This window comes from Erythrolamprus reginae, chromosome 5 (genome assembly GCF_031021105.1).
Source record: "Erythrolamprus reginae isolate rEryReg1 chromosome 5, rEryReg1.hap1, whole genome shotgun sequence".
Taxonomy (NCBI): domain Eukaryota; kingdom Metazoa; phylum Chordata; class Lepidosauria; order Squamata; family Dipsadidae; genus Erythrolamprus; species Erythrolamprus reginae.
In genome coordinates this window covers 39,739,956-39,757,147 of record NC_091954.1, presented here as the reverse complement: position 1 = coordinate 39,757,147, position 17,192 = coordinate 39,739,956, and the positions used below count along the sequence as shown (strand labels likewise).

Below are 17,192 nucleotides of genomic sequence, written 5' to 3'. Positions count from 1 at the left end.
GCACGCAGAGTGTCAGAAATGTCAGCCCTTTCTGTGAGACCAGACTTATGCATTTTCTACCCGGATCGAATGGTACTCAGATTGGATCCGTCATTCATTCCCAAGGTGAATACTTTGTTCCATAGGAAACAGGAACTTGTATTGCCTGACTTCTGCACGCATGGAAATCATCCATCGGAATTAAGATGGCACAAAATTGATGTAAGACGGGCTCTAAAGATTTATATCAGGAGAACTGCAGCGTTTCGGAAGTCCGAGACCTTGTTTGTCTCCTTTGCACAACAGAGAATGGGATTTGGACTATCTTCTAAATCGATAAGCCGCTGGCTAAAGGACTGCATTCTGGAGGCCTACAGAGCGAGAGGTCACGATCCTCCGCCGGGCCTAACGGCTCATTCAACCAGGAGTGCGGCCACATCAGCGGCCTGGACAACACAGACCTCAATAGAAGACATTTGTAGAGCCGCTACTTGGGCGGCACCCACTACATTTATTAAGCATTACAAGTTGGACTCATTTGCGTCGGCTGAGGCAGCGTTTGGTAGACGGGTGCTACAGAAAGTGTGTGCATCTCCAACGTCCCAGTCAAGACCTTCTCCCTCCCATGGGCAGTAAATCTTTGGTATATCCCATGTTGGACTCTCCTTCCAGATGCAGTGGAGAAGACCCGTTGTACCTACCTGAACGGTCTTCTCGATGCACTGGAAGGAGAGTCCAAACCCACCCGACTTGTTAAGTTCAGAGACGTCGGAGATGGGGAGTTTGAAGTTGATTGTGTTAATAAAACTTGGTTATCCTCTTACATTGTCTTCGTTTTTAAAACGGGCTCATGGGAGCAGTAAGGGGGCGGTAGTTATTATTATGCTGATTATAACTCAGTCTCTACCTATAGGATTGGTACATTACCCATGTTGGACTCTCCTTCCAGTGCATCGAGAAGACCGTTCAGGTAGGTACAACGGGTCATGTATATGCCGCCCCTCTCCGCAAACTCGGGGCGGCTGAGATGCAGAGATACAAAGAGGGGGAGAGAGCTACAGAGAGAGGGGGGAGATAGAGAGGGAAAGGGGAAGAGAGCCAAAGAGAAATGCAGAGAGGGAGAGGGAGAGAGATAGAGATACAGAGAGAGGGGGGAGAGAGACATAGAGACACAGAGATGCAAATATGGGGAGAGAGATACAGAGAGATGGGGGAGATAGAGAGGGAAAGAGGAAGGGACCCATAGAGATGGAGAGAGAGGGAGAGGGGAAGAGAGAGGGAGAGGGGTGAGAGATTCAAAAAGAGGGGAGAGATAAAGAGAGAGGGGGGAGAAAAAGACATAGAAGGGAGGGAGAAAGAGAGAGAGAGAGGAAAGGATTTTGTGGTTCCCACTTCTCTACCTAATGACTGGCTGGTAGGCATGACAGGGGAGGGGTATTATGTGACTTATGGGAGTGAGTGATTGATGTCGAATTGGCTATGCCTCATGGGAGTGAGTGATGTCGAATTGGCTATGCCCACCAAGTTTTGTGGCTCCCGGTGTTTTGTTTCCTGTGGGAAACAGATCCAAATGGCTCTTTGAGTGTTTAAGTTTACTGACTCCTGGTCTAGGGTCTCTTGTTTGAGCAGGGGATTGGACTAGAAGTCCTCCAAGGTCCCTTCCAACTCTCTTATTCTGTTATGTTTTCATTGAGAGAAATCCAAGCTAATGTTGCCTGTATCGGTGTGGGTGGAAAAGTATAGTGTCTGAGCGGCAGTCCCCTTGGGTATAAATAAGTATAAGTAAGTAAGTAAGTAAAGAAAGAAAGAAAGAAAGAGGAAAGAAAGAAAGAAAGAAAGAAATCCCTTCTTTTTTATTAAAAGAAATTAATAATAAAACAAAATCTATTACTATTAAAACTAAAACAACTAGCAAAACCAAAAAAACATAACTATTAATAAAAACAGGTGAGGCCTGGTTTTTTCCCCCCTCTGTCATTATTTAAGTGCTTTTACCATTTGCTAAATCAAGAGTCACTTCTCTCTGTGTTTCTCTTTCTGTCATTTCTCTTTTTTCTCCCCTTTTTTCTTTCATTTCTCTCTCTCTCTTCCTTCCACTCTTCTCTCTTTCGCTCACTCTCTTGCTTTCTTCCTCTCTCTCACTCTCTTCCTCTCTCCTCTCTCTCTTTCTTGCTCTCTCTCACTTTCTCTCTCTTCCTTCCTCTCTTCTCTCTCTCTTTCTTGCTCTCTCTTTCTTTCTTTCTCTTTCTCTCTCTCCCCCCTCTTTCTCTCTCTTTTTCTCACTTTCTCTCTCCCTCTCTCCTTTCTCTCTCCCTCTCTCTTGCTTTCTCTCCCTCTCCCTCTTTCTCTCTTGTTTTCTTTCTCTCTCACTCTCTCTTGTTTTTTCTCTCTTTTTCTCTTGTTTTCTTTCTCTCTCACTCTTTCTCTCTTGTTTTCGTTCTCTCTCTTGCTATCTCTCTTTCCCTCTCTCCCCCCTCTTTCTCTCTCTCTCTCTCTTTCTCACTTTCTCACTTTCTCTCCTGTTTTCTCATTCTCTCTCTTCCTTTCTTCTCTGCAGAGGCCGGCAAAGGTTTTTCTTATTTTGAATGGCAGGGTGATGGGGAGCGCATGCGCACGCGTGCCCGACATTTCAAATCACCTTTGCCTGCCTCCGCTGTGAGAAGAACGCCTGCCCCGCCTCTTCTGTAACCCCTTCGCCGACAGCCGGGATGAAAGCGCTCTCGGTGAAGGGACTGTGAGAGGGGCAGTGTGGGAGTTCCCAAAGCGTTCGGAATGGCTAGCGGCCGGATCAGGAGGATGAAAAGCTGCAGCCCCCAGTGCCGCTGCAGACTCCGCTGCAGGAGGAGCCGCGCTCCAAGGCGGGAAGCGGAAGAGGAGAAAGAGGGCTGGATCAGGAGGGCGGGGGGCAGCAGCAAGAAGCCAGGGGCGCGAGGGGGCCGGAGGTGCGGGGGGGGCGCGGGGGGGGGCGCGGCTCCTTGCACGGCCTTGGAAAAGGGTGCGCGGGGGGTGTTTTTGGGCGCGCGGCCGTGCACCTTAGAGGGTACATTGATCCAAGCTACCCTGGATCTAAATGATAAGAGCTAGAGATTCACCCATCCACTCCCATATTCATGATACTTTTAACTTTATTAACTAATTTGGGAGGGAGGGGAAAATCTATTCTTAAACTGTTTTTTGAAATTTTTCAAAAGTCAGCCAAACCACAAATCATATTTAATTATTACACTGAGATATTAGCTTAGCAAGATTTTTAAAAAACATCTTCTAAGTTATGAAGGATTTTCATTCAGGAAAATTAATTCATTTAGGAAAATTAATTCAGTGATGAACACATATGCCCATGTTACAATTTTGCTCTGTGAGCTGCACTGATTCCCTAAGCGTTTTAGATTGTGGTCTACACACACTTTGTGGCATGGAATATTTGTGGGACCAACTCTCACTACTTCTTTCAACCTGCCAATTCTAGACCCCTTCGATTAAAAAATAATAAAGAATGCCATATTATGAAACCTTGGAAGCCTGCCTATTCTAATTCAGTGGCTGTCCTCTGAAACATCATCTGTTTGAGATCAGAGGGGCCTTGACCTTCTCTGAGCCTTGTGTAAAGCACTAAAGTCCTGGATGGAGATCAGATTTCCCTTTGAGAAGTTTGTGCTACTGTCTTGTTGGCTTCATTCTTGATAACCATTCTTGTTTTTTTTTAATTCTGTGACATTTGTGTTATGTTGTTTTAAAGCAGTGGTTCTCAACCCTTTCTAATGCCATGACCTCTTAATACAGTTCCTCATGTTGTGGTGACCCCCAACCATAAGTCTAGCACCAATTCTCCCAACAGAGCTTTAAGTTGATTGACAGGAAGGTCAGAGGGACAACCTCTGTAAATGCCGGATTGGTCAGATTTTAAAATATGTTCCAAGGGGCCAGAATAGAAGCTTCAGTTCCTAACACCATGGGGAATTTGTCTTTTCCCATAGTCTTAGGCGACCCCTGTGAAATGGTCATTCAACGCCCAAAGGGGTCCCGACCCCCAGGTTGAGAACCGTTGTTTTAAAGTGCTTTTGGTGCCACAGAGTTGCATTCACAAGATGAGTAGGCATGTTATTTGAACTAATAAATTTGTTTTGTAGTGTGGATTACTTAAAGGCTGTATTTGGGACAATTAAAATGAGTTCATATTGCAATTATAATTAATGCTATTTCATTTCTTTTCCCTTCTAGGGATCTTTCCAATAACAGAATTGGTTGTTTAACACCTGAAATATTTGTGGGTCTTAAAAACGTTCATAAATTGTGAGTATGGTATTTAAAAAAGATAAATTGTCCCAATAACTTTCACACATTAAGTTAAAATACACAAGTAACAGGGCAAAATAGTTTGGTTGAATATATACCTTGATTGGTAGTGTTCCAGTATTACAGTGTAAACACTGAGTCTCAGGTCCGCGTAAGCTACTCAGAATGTTCTACTATGCCCTATACCTTTGAACCAGGAGACTTAAAACAATGTTAGTTTTGGTAAGTGGAAAACTAACACAATGGGGAGGGTTTTTTCCCTTTGGGTATTATATTCCTGAAAAATAATATTTAGGAGGTGAGTAGAAGAAACCATTGCCTCCCTTCGTTCTCTATCTTATCTTTCTCCATTAATAAAATAAATATTTTTCCCCTCAGACAATTAAACCAAAGGGTTCTTCTTTTGAGGAAATAGACAAATTGGCAAGAAGTGTCTTGATCTTCTCTGTTCATGGAATCCTGTGTTGACAATAAGCTTGTTCTGGGATTCCTTTCATGAACAGAGGGGGACTTTGGGATTGATGTAAGATGTCTAGGGAGATTTTCAGTCATCCAGGTCATGTTCCTGGACAATTTGATTTTAGGTTTATGGAATAATTTAATGATGATGATGATTCTTCTTCTATATTTGATGATGTTGATTCTATATCTGCGGAGAGGGGCGGCATACAAATCTAAATAATAAATAAATAAATAAATTATAATAATAATAAAAACAACAATAACAACAATAATAATATACTTGGTTGATAGCCAGGATGCCATTATTGGACACTTTGTACTATGTCCAAGAACTTTACAAAACACTTTCAGAATTTGCAGCTTCTTGCAATAATACCAGTGAAAGTGCAAAAAACTGTGCTACTGGGAACGTCATATATTTTAAGAAGGTACTTGGTTGATACTTAGGATGCTGGCAGCAACCCGTATCAAGCATTAGCATCATGTTTTTGACACATTTTTAAATGTTCAGTTGACTAATTTTCATGTATAATAATAATAATAATAATAATAATAATAATAATAATAATAATGATGAAGAACCTGGTCTGACATCCTGATTATAGAGAAAAAGAAAGTATGGATCATCGACATCACAATCCCAGGGGACAGCAGAATTGAGGAGAAGCAGCTAGAGAAATCAGTGAAATACGAAGATCTAAAAATCGAGCTGCAACGACTCTGGCAATAGCCAGTGAAAGTGGTCCCAGTGGTACTTGGCATGCTGGGTGCAGTGCCAAAGGATCTCAGTGAACATTTGAAAATCATCGGAATTGACAAAATCTCCATCTGTCAATTGCAAAAGGCCGCTTTACTGGGATCTGCACACATATTTCGCTGCTATGTTTTCATGCTTCATGCTAAAGAACTCAGATCTGTCATTGCTACCCCCCTGACTGATTTGTTTAACCAATCCCTGTTAACAGGAGATGTCCCTGAGGATTGGAGAATGGCCAGTGTTGTGCCTATCCACAAGAAGGGCAGTAGAGAAGAAGCTGGTAACTACAGGCCAGGTAGTTTGACATCAGTTGTAGTTAAAATGATGGAGACTCTACTCAAAAAGAGGATAAATCAGCATCTAAAAAACAATAACTTATTGGACCCAAATCAGCATGGCTTTACTGAAGGCAAATCGTGTCAGACTAATCTCATTGAGTTCTTTGACTATGTCACAAAGGTGTTGGATCAAGGTGGTGCCGTGGATATTGCCTATCTGGACTTCAGCAAAGCCTTTGATATGGTTCCACATAAAGAGCTGATAGATAAATTAGTGAAGATTGGACTTAATCCCTGGATAGTTCAGTGGATTTCAAGATGGCTGAAGCATAGACATCAGAGAGTTATTGTTAATGGCGAGTATTCTGAGCAGAGACAGGTTACAAGCGGTGTGCCACAAGGGTCTGTTCTGGGTCCTATTCTTTTTAATATGTTTGTGAGTGACATAGGGGAAGGTTTGGTAGGGAAGGTTTGCCTATTTGCCGATGACTCTAAAGTGTGCAATAGGGTTGATATTCCTGGAGGGGTCTGTAATATGGTAAATGATTTAGCGTTACTAGATAAATGGTCAAAGCAATGGAAACTGCAGTTTAATGTTTCCAAATGTAAAATAATGCACTTGGGGAAAAGGAATCCTCAATCTGAGTATTGCGTTGGCAGTTCTGTGTTAGCAAAAACTTCAGAAGAGAAGGATTTAGGGGTAGTGATTTCTGACAGTCTCAAAATGGGTGAGCAGTGTGGTCGGGCGGTAGGAAAGGCAAGTAGGATGCTTGGCTGCATAGCTAGAGGTATAACAAGCAGGAAGAGGGAGATTGTGATCCCCTTATATAGAGCGCTGGTGAGACCACATTTGGAGTACTGTGTTCAGTTCTGGAGACCTCACCTACAAAAAGATATTGACAAAATTGAACGGGTCCAAAGACGGGCTACAAGAATGGTGGAAGGTCTTAAGTATAAAACGTATCAGGAAAGACTTAATGAACTCAATCTGTATAGTCTGGAAGACAGAAAGGGAAAGGGGGGACATGATCGAAACATTTAAATATGTTAAAGGGTTAAATAGGGTTCAGGAGGGAAGTGTTTTTAATAGGAAAGTGAACACAAGAACAAGGGGACACAATCTGAAGTTAGTTGGGGGAAAGATCAAAGGCAACATGAGAAAATATTATTTTACTGAAAGAGTAGTAGATCCTTGGAACAAACTTCCAGCAGACGTGGTTGGTAAATCCACAGTAACCGAATTTAAACATGCCTGGGATAAACATATATCCATTGTAAGATAAAATACAGGAAATAGTATAAGGGCAGACTAGATGGACCATGAGGTCTTTTTCTGCCGTCAGTCTTCTATGTTTCTATGTTTCTATATCACGCAGTCCTAGGTGCTTGGGAAGCGCCCGACTGGTGATGAAATACGAAGTCCAGCATAGTGATCTCTTTTGCTGAGTTGTATTGACATAATAATAATAATTCTGATGCAAAATGAGTACTGAATTAAAGTTTTCATGCTTAATTTTTTTTATAATTTATACTTTTATAAAAAAAAATATTTTACTATTGTTAGGTTGTTGTTGATCCATCTCTTCTCTTCTTGCTGGATGCCTCTTCCTATTGAACTGAGCCAAACTGATTTCATATTTTCATTGTCACATTATCTATAGAGTTATCTCTTTTTCTTTCTTCCCTGGTAAGAGGGACTGAGCCAAGTTGATCTGGACGGGGCGAAATGCCCCCTTTTGCCTTTCCACGCCCAGGCGCTCCGGGAGGCAACCTCATGCCAGGTGTATGAGAGGCAGTGCAAGGGAGTCACCACAGTGAAGTAGTTTATTCCCTCTCCAAGTGCCCAGAGAAAAGAAAATGCTCCGTTCACTCTGGGCTACCAAAGCCTCCTTGAGCACCACCGAAAGGCAGCCCAGAAAAGTCCAAGATGGCTGGGATTAAAGTGGGAATGGCAGGAAACTGGCTGGGCCTTCGTGCCACTCTCAAATTTCCTGGGAAATTTTCCCGGGCTTGGGTTCTTAAGTAAAAAATGGTTCTTAAGTAGAGTCAAAAAAATCTTGAGCACCTGGTTCTTATTTAGAAAAGTTCGTAAGTAGAGGCATTCTTAAGTAGAGGTATCACTGTAGTTCTTTGTGTGTCCTATGCTAGGATTTGTCCATTAACTCACCACCAAGAATATAGTATATCTTTAGGTCTCTCCTACAGATAGCAGGCTGATCTCTATGTAAACTCCATCTTTCAGGTACATCTGTATTAAAATTGACTCGAGGAAGCCAGAAGATCTTTATATAAAATTTTGTGCCCAACGAAACATGAGCATTTCATCAGGCAGACTGATTCCCTGTATTTGTTTGGCTATCTCTGCTAAATTTATTTCTTGCATATTTGCAGTTTGGCCCAATATACCATGCATAGCTCATTCAATTAACTGTTCCATTTTCCTCACCATGATTGAGTCACAAAATTCAAGCCACAAACTTCTTTAGTCTATTGAGTAAGTTACAGCATGAGTTTAACAATCAGACTAGATTTTAGGACATTTTTTTAATCTTAAAAGCTTCATAAAAATAATCATAAAATTGAGCATTTCAACTTTGAAGCATTATTCCTAATCTAAAGAAAGAATAAAGAGAGCAGGACATGGGGAATATCTTTAAAATTGATTGTAAAAAGGAATGTCTTGCTTTCTATATTTGATGTTCTCATCATTCTCTGTACTATTTTGATTTTTCTGAGTTAGGATAAGACTCATGAAACTAACTGAGCTCATTTATGGATGAAGGTTGATTGTCTTCTTCTGAATATGTTACTCTTTCAGACCTTTAGGATTGGACATCCTTCTTATTTCAACCCATGCTTCCTTTTGCTTTTTGAACATTCATTGTTATGTATAACAATTTGCATTTTACGTTCTTTTTCAACTACTCACATGCACATGACTCTCTGGGCAGAAATTGTGGTTCTGTTTCTTGCCCCTCATGATCGTCGATAGTCAACTTGCTTTAAATATTTTAACCTATTGTTATATATCAGGTTTTCGGAGTTTCTTTTTCTTTTTCTGACAACTCGGAAACCTGTAAAATCTAAACTGGTCAGAGAGAAAGAAAAGCAAGTAAAATAGATCAAGAAATTACATCCTTTTGCAGAACTATACCAAAACAATTTAAAAAAATCAATTTTTGTGTCATGGTTTCATACACAATAGTTATCCCTTGAGGGCAGATCATTTACTAATTTACAGGAACTCTTGTCTACTTTGCCTTTTGCCATCTGACTTCAATCTCTATGGTAAATTTCCCAGACAATTTATCAGAGTGCCTGAAATTAATCTTCTAGTCACTTGCTAATAAGGTTTACAATTCTTGTAAAAAGCACTTACCTTTATTTTCTTCATTTATATAAACAACATGCATTAAAATCTTGCCTCATTCCACCTATTGATCTCTGGGCTGCAGTATGCTATTATCCCCCCCCCCCTTCAGAAAGAGTCTGCACACGGAGAACCATTGTCAAGACATCAGTCAGCTGCAAAACTAAAATGTTACCGGTATATATAACAATTTTTAAACAAGAATTTCTGTAGAGGAAAAATAATGCCTTAATAGCAAATCCATTTATACCAAGAGTTTGGAAGTTCAGTTTGGTTTTTTTGGTTTTTGTAAAAGTGAGGTAATGCACCCAGCATTAATGAAAATATTGTGGATAGCAAGGAGGGCTACAATATATATTTGGGATGGGAGCAAAATGATTTTTGGTCAGTGGGAGGCAGCATTGATTGCATCATTGTGCTGCCTGGCTTTTTTTTTTTTTTTTTTTTTAGTATTCTGAGGCTAAGAGGAATGAAAATAATTTTACAGCCATCCAATCTGAAACAGTGAAATATAGAAAAGTGTGCCCAGGTTGCCTCTAGAAAGAGACTTTATGGTGTGCAAGTGACCTAATGAATAATTCTAATTCTTTTAATTCTTTGCAAAAAAGAAAAACAAAAGAAGAGAGAGAAAAATTTAAAAAGGAATAGGAAAAAAAAGTGAAAAACGTAAGAGAAATATAAAGGAAAGGGGGGGGGGAGGAAGGAAAAATAAACAAAGGAAACGACTCCAGAGTCAAAAATTTTCAGAATTCTCCAGTCCACTAAAAGGGGGGGGGGGCATGCAGTCCCTTCCCCTTTGAATATTTAAATTCATCAACTGTCATGGCATCTCGTTAAATTTTCTCACTCCTTCATCTCTCTTTCTCTTTCTCTCTGTGTATATCCATCCATCCATTCATCCATCCATTCACCGATTGTACACACACAAACACACCCACACCCACACACTGGAGAGAGAGTAATGAGTGAGTGTATTGGTGGATGAATCATAAATAGAGGTTTGCAAAAAACCTATTAAAAAAGGAAGCAAGGGAGACAGCAACATCCAAGTACCTACAAAGGATCAGGAAGATCCTAAAGAGAATTTTGAAGAATGTTTTAAAGAATGGTGGGAAAATATATATACAACCCAAACGGCAAGGATAACAATAAATGGGGACATCATGGGAAGCTAGCGAAGGGAGTGAGACAAGGAAGTCAACTAGCACCTTTCTTATTTATCTTGATGTTAGAAGTACTGTTAATTGGGCATCCTCCTCGATCCACAGCTCACATTAGAGAACCATCTTTCAGCTATGGCGAGGGGGGCGTTTGCCTAGGTTCGCCTGGTGCACCAGTTGTGGCCCTACCTGGACCGGGAGTCACTGCTCACAGTCACTCATGCCCTCATCACCTCGAGGTTCCACTACTGTAACACTCTCTACATGGGACTACCTTTCAAGAGTGTTTGGAAATTTCAGATCGTGCAAAATGCAGCTGCGAGAGCAATCATGGACTTCCCCAGGTATGCCCATGTCACACCAACACTCTGCAGACTGCATTGGTTGCCGATCAGTTTCCGGTCACAATTCAAAGTGTTGGTTATGACCTATAAAGCCCTTCATGGCATCAGACCAGAATATCTCCGAGACCGTCTGCTGCCGCACAAATCCCAGTGATCGGTTAGATCCCACAGAGTTGGCCTTCTCCGGGTTCCGTCGACTAAGCAATGTCGTCTGGCGGGACCCAGGGGAAGAGCCTTCTCTGTGGTGGCCCTGACCCTCTGGAACCAGCTCCCCCTGGAGATTAGGATTGGCCCCACCCTCCTAGCCTTTTGCAAACTCCTTAAAACCCACCTCTGCCGTCAGGCATGGGGGAATTGAGACATCTCCCCCAGGCTGTATAGTTTTATTTATTTATTTATTTATTATTTAGATTTGTATGCCGCCCCTCTCCGAAGACTTGGGGCGGCTGACAACAACAGAACAATACAAATCCAATAGTTAAAAACAATTTAATGTATTATTGTTTTATGTATGTTATGCTTGTATGATTTTTAAAATAATGGGTTTTTAGATATTTTTTAAATATTAGATTTGTTCATTGTACACTGTTTCATTGCTGTTGTGAGCAGCCCCTAGTCTGAGGAAAGGGGCGGCATACAAATCTAATAAAATAATAAGAAGAATAAGAATAATAAGAATTAGAATTAGAGGCCAACAGGAAATAAAGGGTTTATAAATTAAAAAAAGAATATAAATGTTGTGTTCGGGCCTGGGCCAGCTGTTGCCCCCACATATGTGAGAGATGCGTCACAGAGTGATTGTGAAAGCCTGGCTGACAGCCAGGAAAACGTGGCAGACAGCCCAGAGGATGAGGCAGATGGTTCAGAGGAGTTGGCTGACAGCCCACAGGAACTGGCAGACAGCCCAGGGGATTTAGCAAGCAGCCCGTCGGATAGCCTCTCTTCTTTGGATTCGGATGCTGAACAGATAATAAATATGCATAGCCGTAGAGCAATGCAACATAGGGCTCAATTAAGGGATTATCAATGGTGATTATGGTGTCACCTGTGTTTGGGTGTGGTCCACAGAATGAGGGCTGGGTGTGGTTCCCATAATGAGGGCTACAGTTACAAAAGGGAACAGAGGCAGAGGCAAACTGTGGATGTTTATCTGTGTGGTTTGTGTGGCTTTGTGGTTCCTGCTTTGAAGCCTCTGCTCTGTGCCTTTGAATTTCAACTCAGCATTGTCAGGCAAGTGGGAGTTGAAAACTCTGGGACTAGCTGCTGCTCTCATGCCTTGAGAATTCAGAGAACTCCTGGAATGTTTCTGCTACCTGAATTTTGTCTTTGTTTGCTTTTTCATGAACTTTGTATCTAGCTGAATTTTTGCCTCGAATAAGGACAGTTTTCTTTAGCCTTTTCTTTTATGTTTAATACAAGTTTGCTGATTAGCAATGCACGTGAGTGTGTGGCCTTCTTTCCTGGACCGTTAATTATCGCCTGAGCCCGGTCAGGCAGAACAATAAAGTCCAAGCATTTGATGGTATTTATATTTGCTGGTATTTATATTAGAACACCATTATAGACAGGAACCAAATTACTTTAGCATATAGAAGAATATGGCAGAGCATATTAAAACCAATAAAGTAAAACAAACGCAATAACAAAAAATCCTCATGAAAAAAGAGAGTGGGAAGAATTAACAAGTATGCAAGTTATGAAAAAAAATATTTTGGAATTTGGATATCAGCTAAATGCTCAACTGAAAGAAGATAATTATAGTAGATTATGCAACATATTTAAAAAGGACGTAGAAACATGGAAGAAACTGCTATTGTCGCATATAGAAGGAACACCTCTAACAAAATGAATATATTGCCAAGAATACTATTTTTATTCCAGGTCATATCGATAAATTTAAGAAAAATATTTTTGTTGATTTAAACAAAATAATAATAATGTATATTTGGCAAGGGGGAAAAACATGAATTAAACTAAAAGAATTACAAGATAGTAGAGAAAGAGGCTTTGGACTTCTCGATTGGGAGAGCTATTTCTATGCAACAATTTTTACATGGATTAAAGATTGGATACAATTAAAGAACAAAAGAATTTTGACTCAGAAAGGACATGAACTTCAAATAGGCTGGCATGCCTTCCTGTGGGATGGCAAAAATAAAGCTCATACCTACGTCTAGAGACACCACTTAATTCAGGATGCACTATTACAGGTTTGGCAAAAAAAATTTTTTTAAAAAAATCACTACAACAAAATACCTAGCTGGTTATTGACAATGGAAGTACTAATTTACCCAAATGTACTACTTGACCTGTACAAAATAAAAAGATATGAAGAACTATTAAAGGAACGAGGAGAATTGAAAATGAGCAGAATTAAAGGAGCAGGGTCTAGAAATTGACTGGTGGCCCTATGTACATATTCAAATTAGACATAAAAAAGACTTAGAACTCTATGGATTCCAAAAGAAGAACATGAATTAGATAAGATTATATTAGATCCAGAGGATAAAATGATTAGAAAAGTTTATAACTATTTTCTAAGATATAAAATGGTAGAGGAGGTATTGAAAGAGATAATGATAATATGGGCAATTTTTTTTGGCTACAATATAGAATTGGAAGAGTGGGAGAAAATATGGAACAAAAAATATAAATTGACAATGTCAATAGCATACAAAGAAAATATTTATAAAATGTTCTATAAGTGGCATTTCCCACCAGCAAGGATAGAAAAAATGTACCCCAACTCATCACCAGAATGTTGGAGACAAAATCAGGAAACATACTGCCACATGTGGTGGTCATGTCAAAAAGCCAATCCATATTGGCATTAGATAGGGAAATGGATTGAAGAGATAACAAACCAACAAATAGAAATGAAACCGGAATTATTTTTATTAGGAATACCTACAGGGAACCAGGATAAAAAAAACCCTGCAATACTTAATTTTACATATTATAATAGTGTTCTGCCAGGCTCTATGGTAAGAGTCTCCCGAAAATTCAAGGGTACAAATTTCAGACACACACACGTTTGAAAATTCAAAACAATGTTCTTTATCACAAAAGTCAAAAGAAACAAAGCACCCTTTTTGGTATTGCAGAGCACTCGTCCCCAAACAACCTTGTAGGCTGTAAAATTCCCTTAATCAGTCCTTAAGTACTTAGCTAGCAGTTGTGAAGAAACATCACAGAACATCACATCACATCAACATTCTTCCAACGAAGTGAGACACACACACTTTGCTCTGCTTTGGTTTCAAAGCCGTGAAAAATCAACAAACGAAGTCCGGAAAACAGCAAGGCATGGTCCTGAAGAACTGCAATCAGATTATCTTCCACAACGGCCAAACCAACCCGCTGCTATTTGTATCAGCAGCTCTAATTACTAGAACCCCACCCAAACACAGGTGGCCTCTCTTATCTCCTGTAATATGTCCACAATTGGTCTCTTCTACACATAACTCTGCGCCTGCATGGGTCCAAGATTTCTGCATCCGAATCGACCGAAGATAATGGAGATTGGCTTCCTGGGCTGTGTGCCAAGCCCCCCTCTTCCAAGTCACTCCCACCTTCTTCTTCGTCCGAGGAAACTGCACTACCTGACTCTGTCAGCAATAAAACAGGCCTATGATATGTTGATATTTCCCCTGCATCCACCTCCACATTCCTTGGAGCAGGAGCTGGGCCAGAGCCAACCACAACAAATAGCAGCAAGAATAGCATTTGCACAAAATTGGGAGAACAATATGCCATTGAAGGAATGTGTGATCAGGAAAATTTTAGAGTGTGTAGAAATGAACAGGCTCACAGAAGAAATGAATGATAAGAATCAGAATATTATAAGATATGGAATGATTGGTATAAATGGCTAGATGACAGGTGTAAAGGTTAAGAAAGATCAATTTCAAAGAAGGTATAAAAATAAGAAAGGAGCAATGAATTTGGAGAAATGGAATCAACTTATAAAAAATGACTGAAACAATGTGTAATATAACAGAAATATATATAATGATGGAAATTTATGTATAATTAATTGAAAATTGAAAAAGAGGAATCAATGGATATGAAATTGATGTAAATTGATATTGAAAGATTTTCAAAAAGTAGATTGCAAAAAAACCTTTTAAAAATATTCAATACAAATTTTATTTTAAAAAAGATAACAGAAACTAATATTGAAGATGAAGAGAAGAAAAAAGAAAGAAAAAAGCCAAAAGTGCAGAAAAGAAAAAAAATATAAATATAAATAAATGACTTTCATAATAATTATAGAAAGAAATTAAATTAATTTTTACTACAGTTACATAACTCTTCTTTCTCGTCATCAAATTCATATATCCTCTTTTCATTTTTTTCTGTTTCAAAATCCACAAGGAATTTGCAATCAGCATTAAACTGACTTGTTCTGCAAATGATCAACAGAGTAATTTTGAAAGTGTAATGGGACTCTATAATTTATTTGTCTTTTGGGAATTTTTTGCACTGAATATCAGGTGATATAACACATTGACTGTTTTCCTTCAGTAATGCATGTCAGCCAAATTTGGTGGATCTATTGAATCCATAACACAGACGTGCTTTGTGATGCAAATTAAGCTTCTTTATTTATTCTCTAATAAAGTTTAAGTAAACTTTATTCGCTTACTTGACTCAAGTACATCTGATTACTATTTAATCCTGAACATTAAAAACCACGAACAGTAAGCAGTATAACATCATAATATACGACAGTAATAGTGTCATTGGAGAAGGCATCATTGGTTTAAAAAAAAACCAACCAAAAACCCCCCAAAACAAAACCAGAAGAACCCAGTCATGTAGAAAACCAATGTAGCTCTACTGAACTATATTCTTTGTAGATTCTTATTGTCATACTGATTCTGATCCATGCATTACAGAGTTGAGAATTAAATATGGTAATGACATTTCAGATCCTATTTCTGCCCTGGGTACATTAGAATTAATCAGAAGTTATTTATGCCTTGAGATTCTGTATGGGTTGAGATTAGTACCCATTTTACATATCAATTAGGCCTCCCGAGGCAAAAATGCTGCCATAAGTACAGAGTATTTTAACAGTGTTTATGGAATGCCAGCTTTACTTATTCTCCATATTAAATTGAGAGGGAGCCTTCTGGGAGCTTTTTACTGTAATAATATTTAAAACAGCCATTGATTACCAACATAAATAGAAAGTGTTGCTTCCAGGAAGTGGATTCAAACAATTCACTTTAATAATGTATTAGCAAGGTGAGATTGAATTCAAACTACATGATATAATAAACTCGATTCCTGGATTGGGATTCAACTTTTTGTGAAACATTCTGTTTATAACACCCAATACATGATTAAATCTACAGCTAATGGCAGTTGCAGGGTTTGCTTACAGATTGATAACCTGCCATCAAACCATTGTTGAAATGAAAATCTTTGTTATATCCTAATGGTCAGAAAGCACAACAATAAAACACATGTGCTGTCCTGGTCATTCACACATGCATACATGCCAGTAATTTAGTGGTTTTATTAATATTCCCTAGCAGTTCCCTTTATCAGAAATCTAGAACTGTCCCAATTGTGTCCAGCCAAAAGTAAACTAACTCTAGTCCATGGAACAATGGCCCAGTGATTCCACAAGGCACATGAAAGTTCCCAAACAAGATAAATCCATCAGTCAGATTAAATCTACAATACAAGAAGGTTCACAAGGCAAGAAGAATCCAGCATCCATGAAGCATTATAGAAAGTCAAGGCAGGAACCCTCATTGTGTATTATTGTGTGTTGGACAAAATAAATAAATAAATAAACCACATCTAGGAAAGGAACATATTGTTCCCAATGTCGTCTCCATCTGTTTGCTGTGTTCCGAGTCCACGGAGAGGGGCGGCATACAAATCTAATAATTAAATTAAATTAAATTAAATTAAATTAAATTATTAAATTGCCATGCTCCGGTGCAGCCTACCAAGAAGGATAAGGCTGCCACCTTGTGGGTAATTGAGCTGACTTTTGCTTCACCCTACATATCTTCTTCTATGTTTCTATGTTTCTATGTTTCTATATCTATGGAGATTCTCATTCATCCATGTCATGTGATGGTTGTCCCAAAGCTCTTTTTCAAGAGGCTGAAGAAGCTTCTTGGATGATAAGCATAATGTTTTTAAAGAAAAACCAGAAAGTCTAATAGCGTCTTGAAAAAGAACCTTTAGGCTCCACCCACACATGTTCTCAGATCAATTGAAGAAGGCAGTTCCTCTTCCTCATCTCTGACCACCTACAGCTGAATGCTTTCCCTACCCTCACGGCCAGCTGCAACTGTTCCAGAGTTGAATCACTCCTAGCGGGCTGCTGGTCAGGTTGTTCTGTCATCAGTAAGACAGGAATGCTACAGAAAACACTTAGAGAGAAAGGAGGAAACTAAAACTAATAAATAAATTTCTAATATAATCCCAATGTATTTAGAATCACTTACATCTTTTTTATTGTCCTTGTGAAGATCAATTGCAACCATCTATGATGTGTGTTAAACTCTCATCGTTACA

General features: G+C 39.3%; 1 protein-coding gene across 1 annotated transcript in view; it reads left to right on the top strand.

The window, feature by feature from the left end:
- ADGRA1 (adhesion G protein-coupled receptor A1) overlaps positions 1–17,192 on the top strand; it is a 549,068-nt gene that overhangs the window by 147,125 nt on the left and 384,751 nt on the right. The window contains exon 4 of the mRNA XM_070752445.1: positions 4,201–4,272. Coding sequence (XP_070608546.1) covers positions 4,201–4,272 — 72 coding nt within the window. The remainder of the gene's footprint in view (positions 1–4,200; positions 4,273–17,192) is intronic.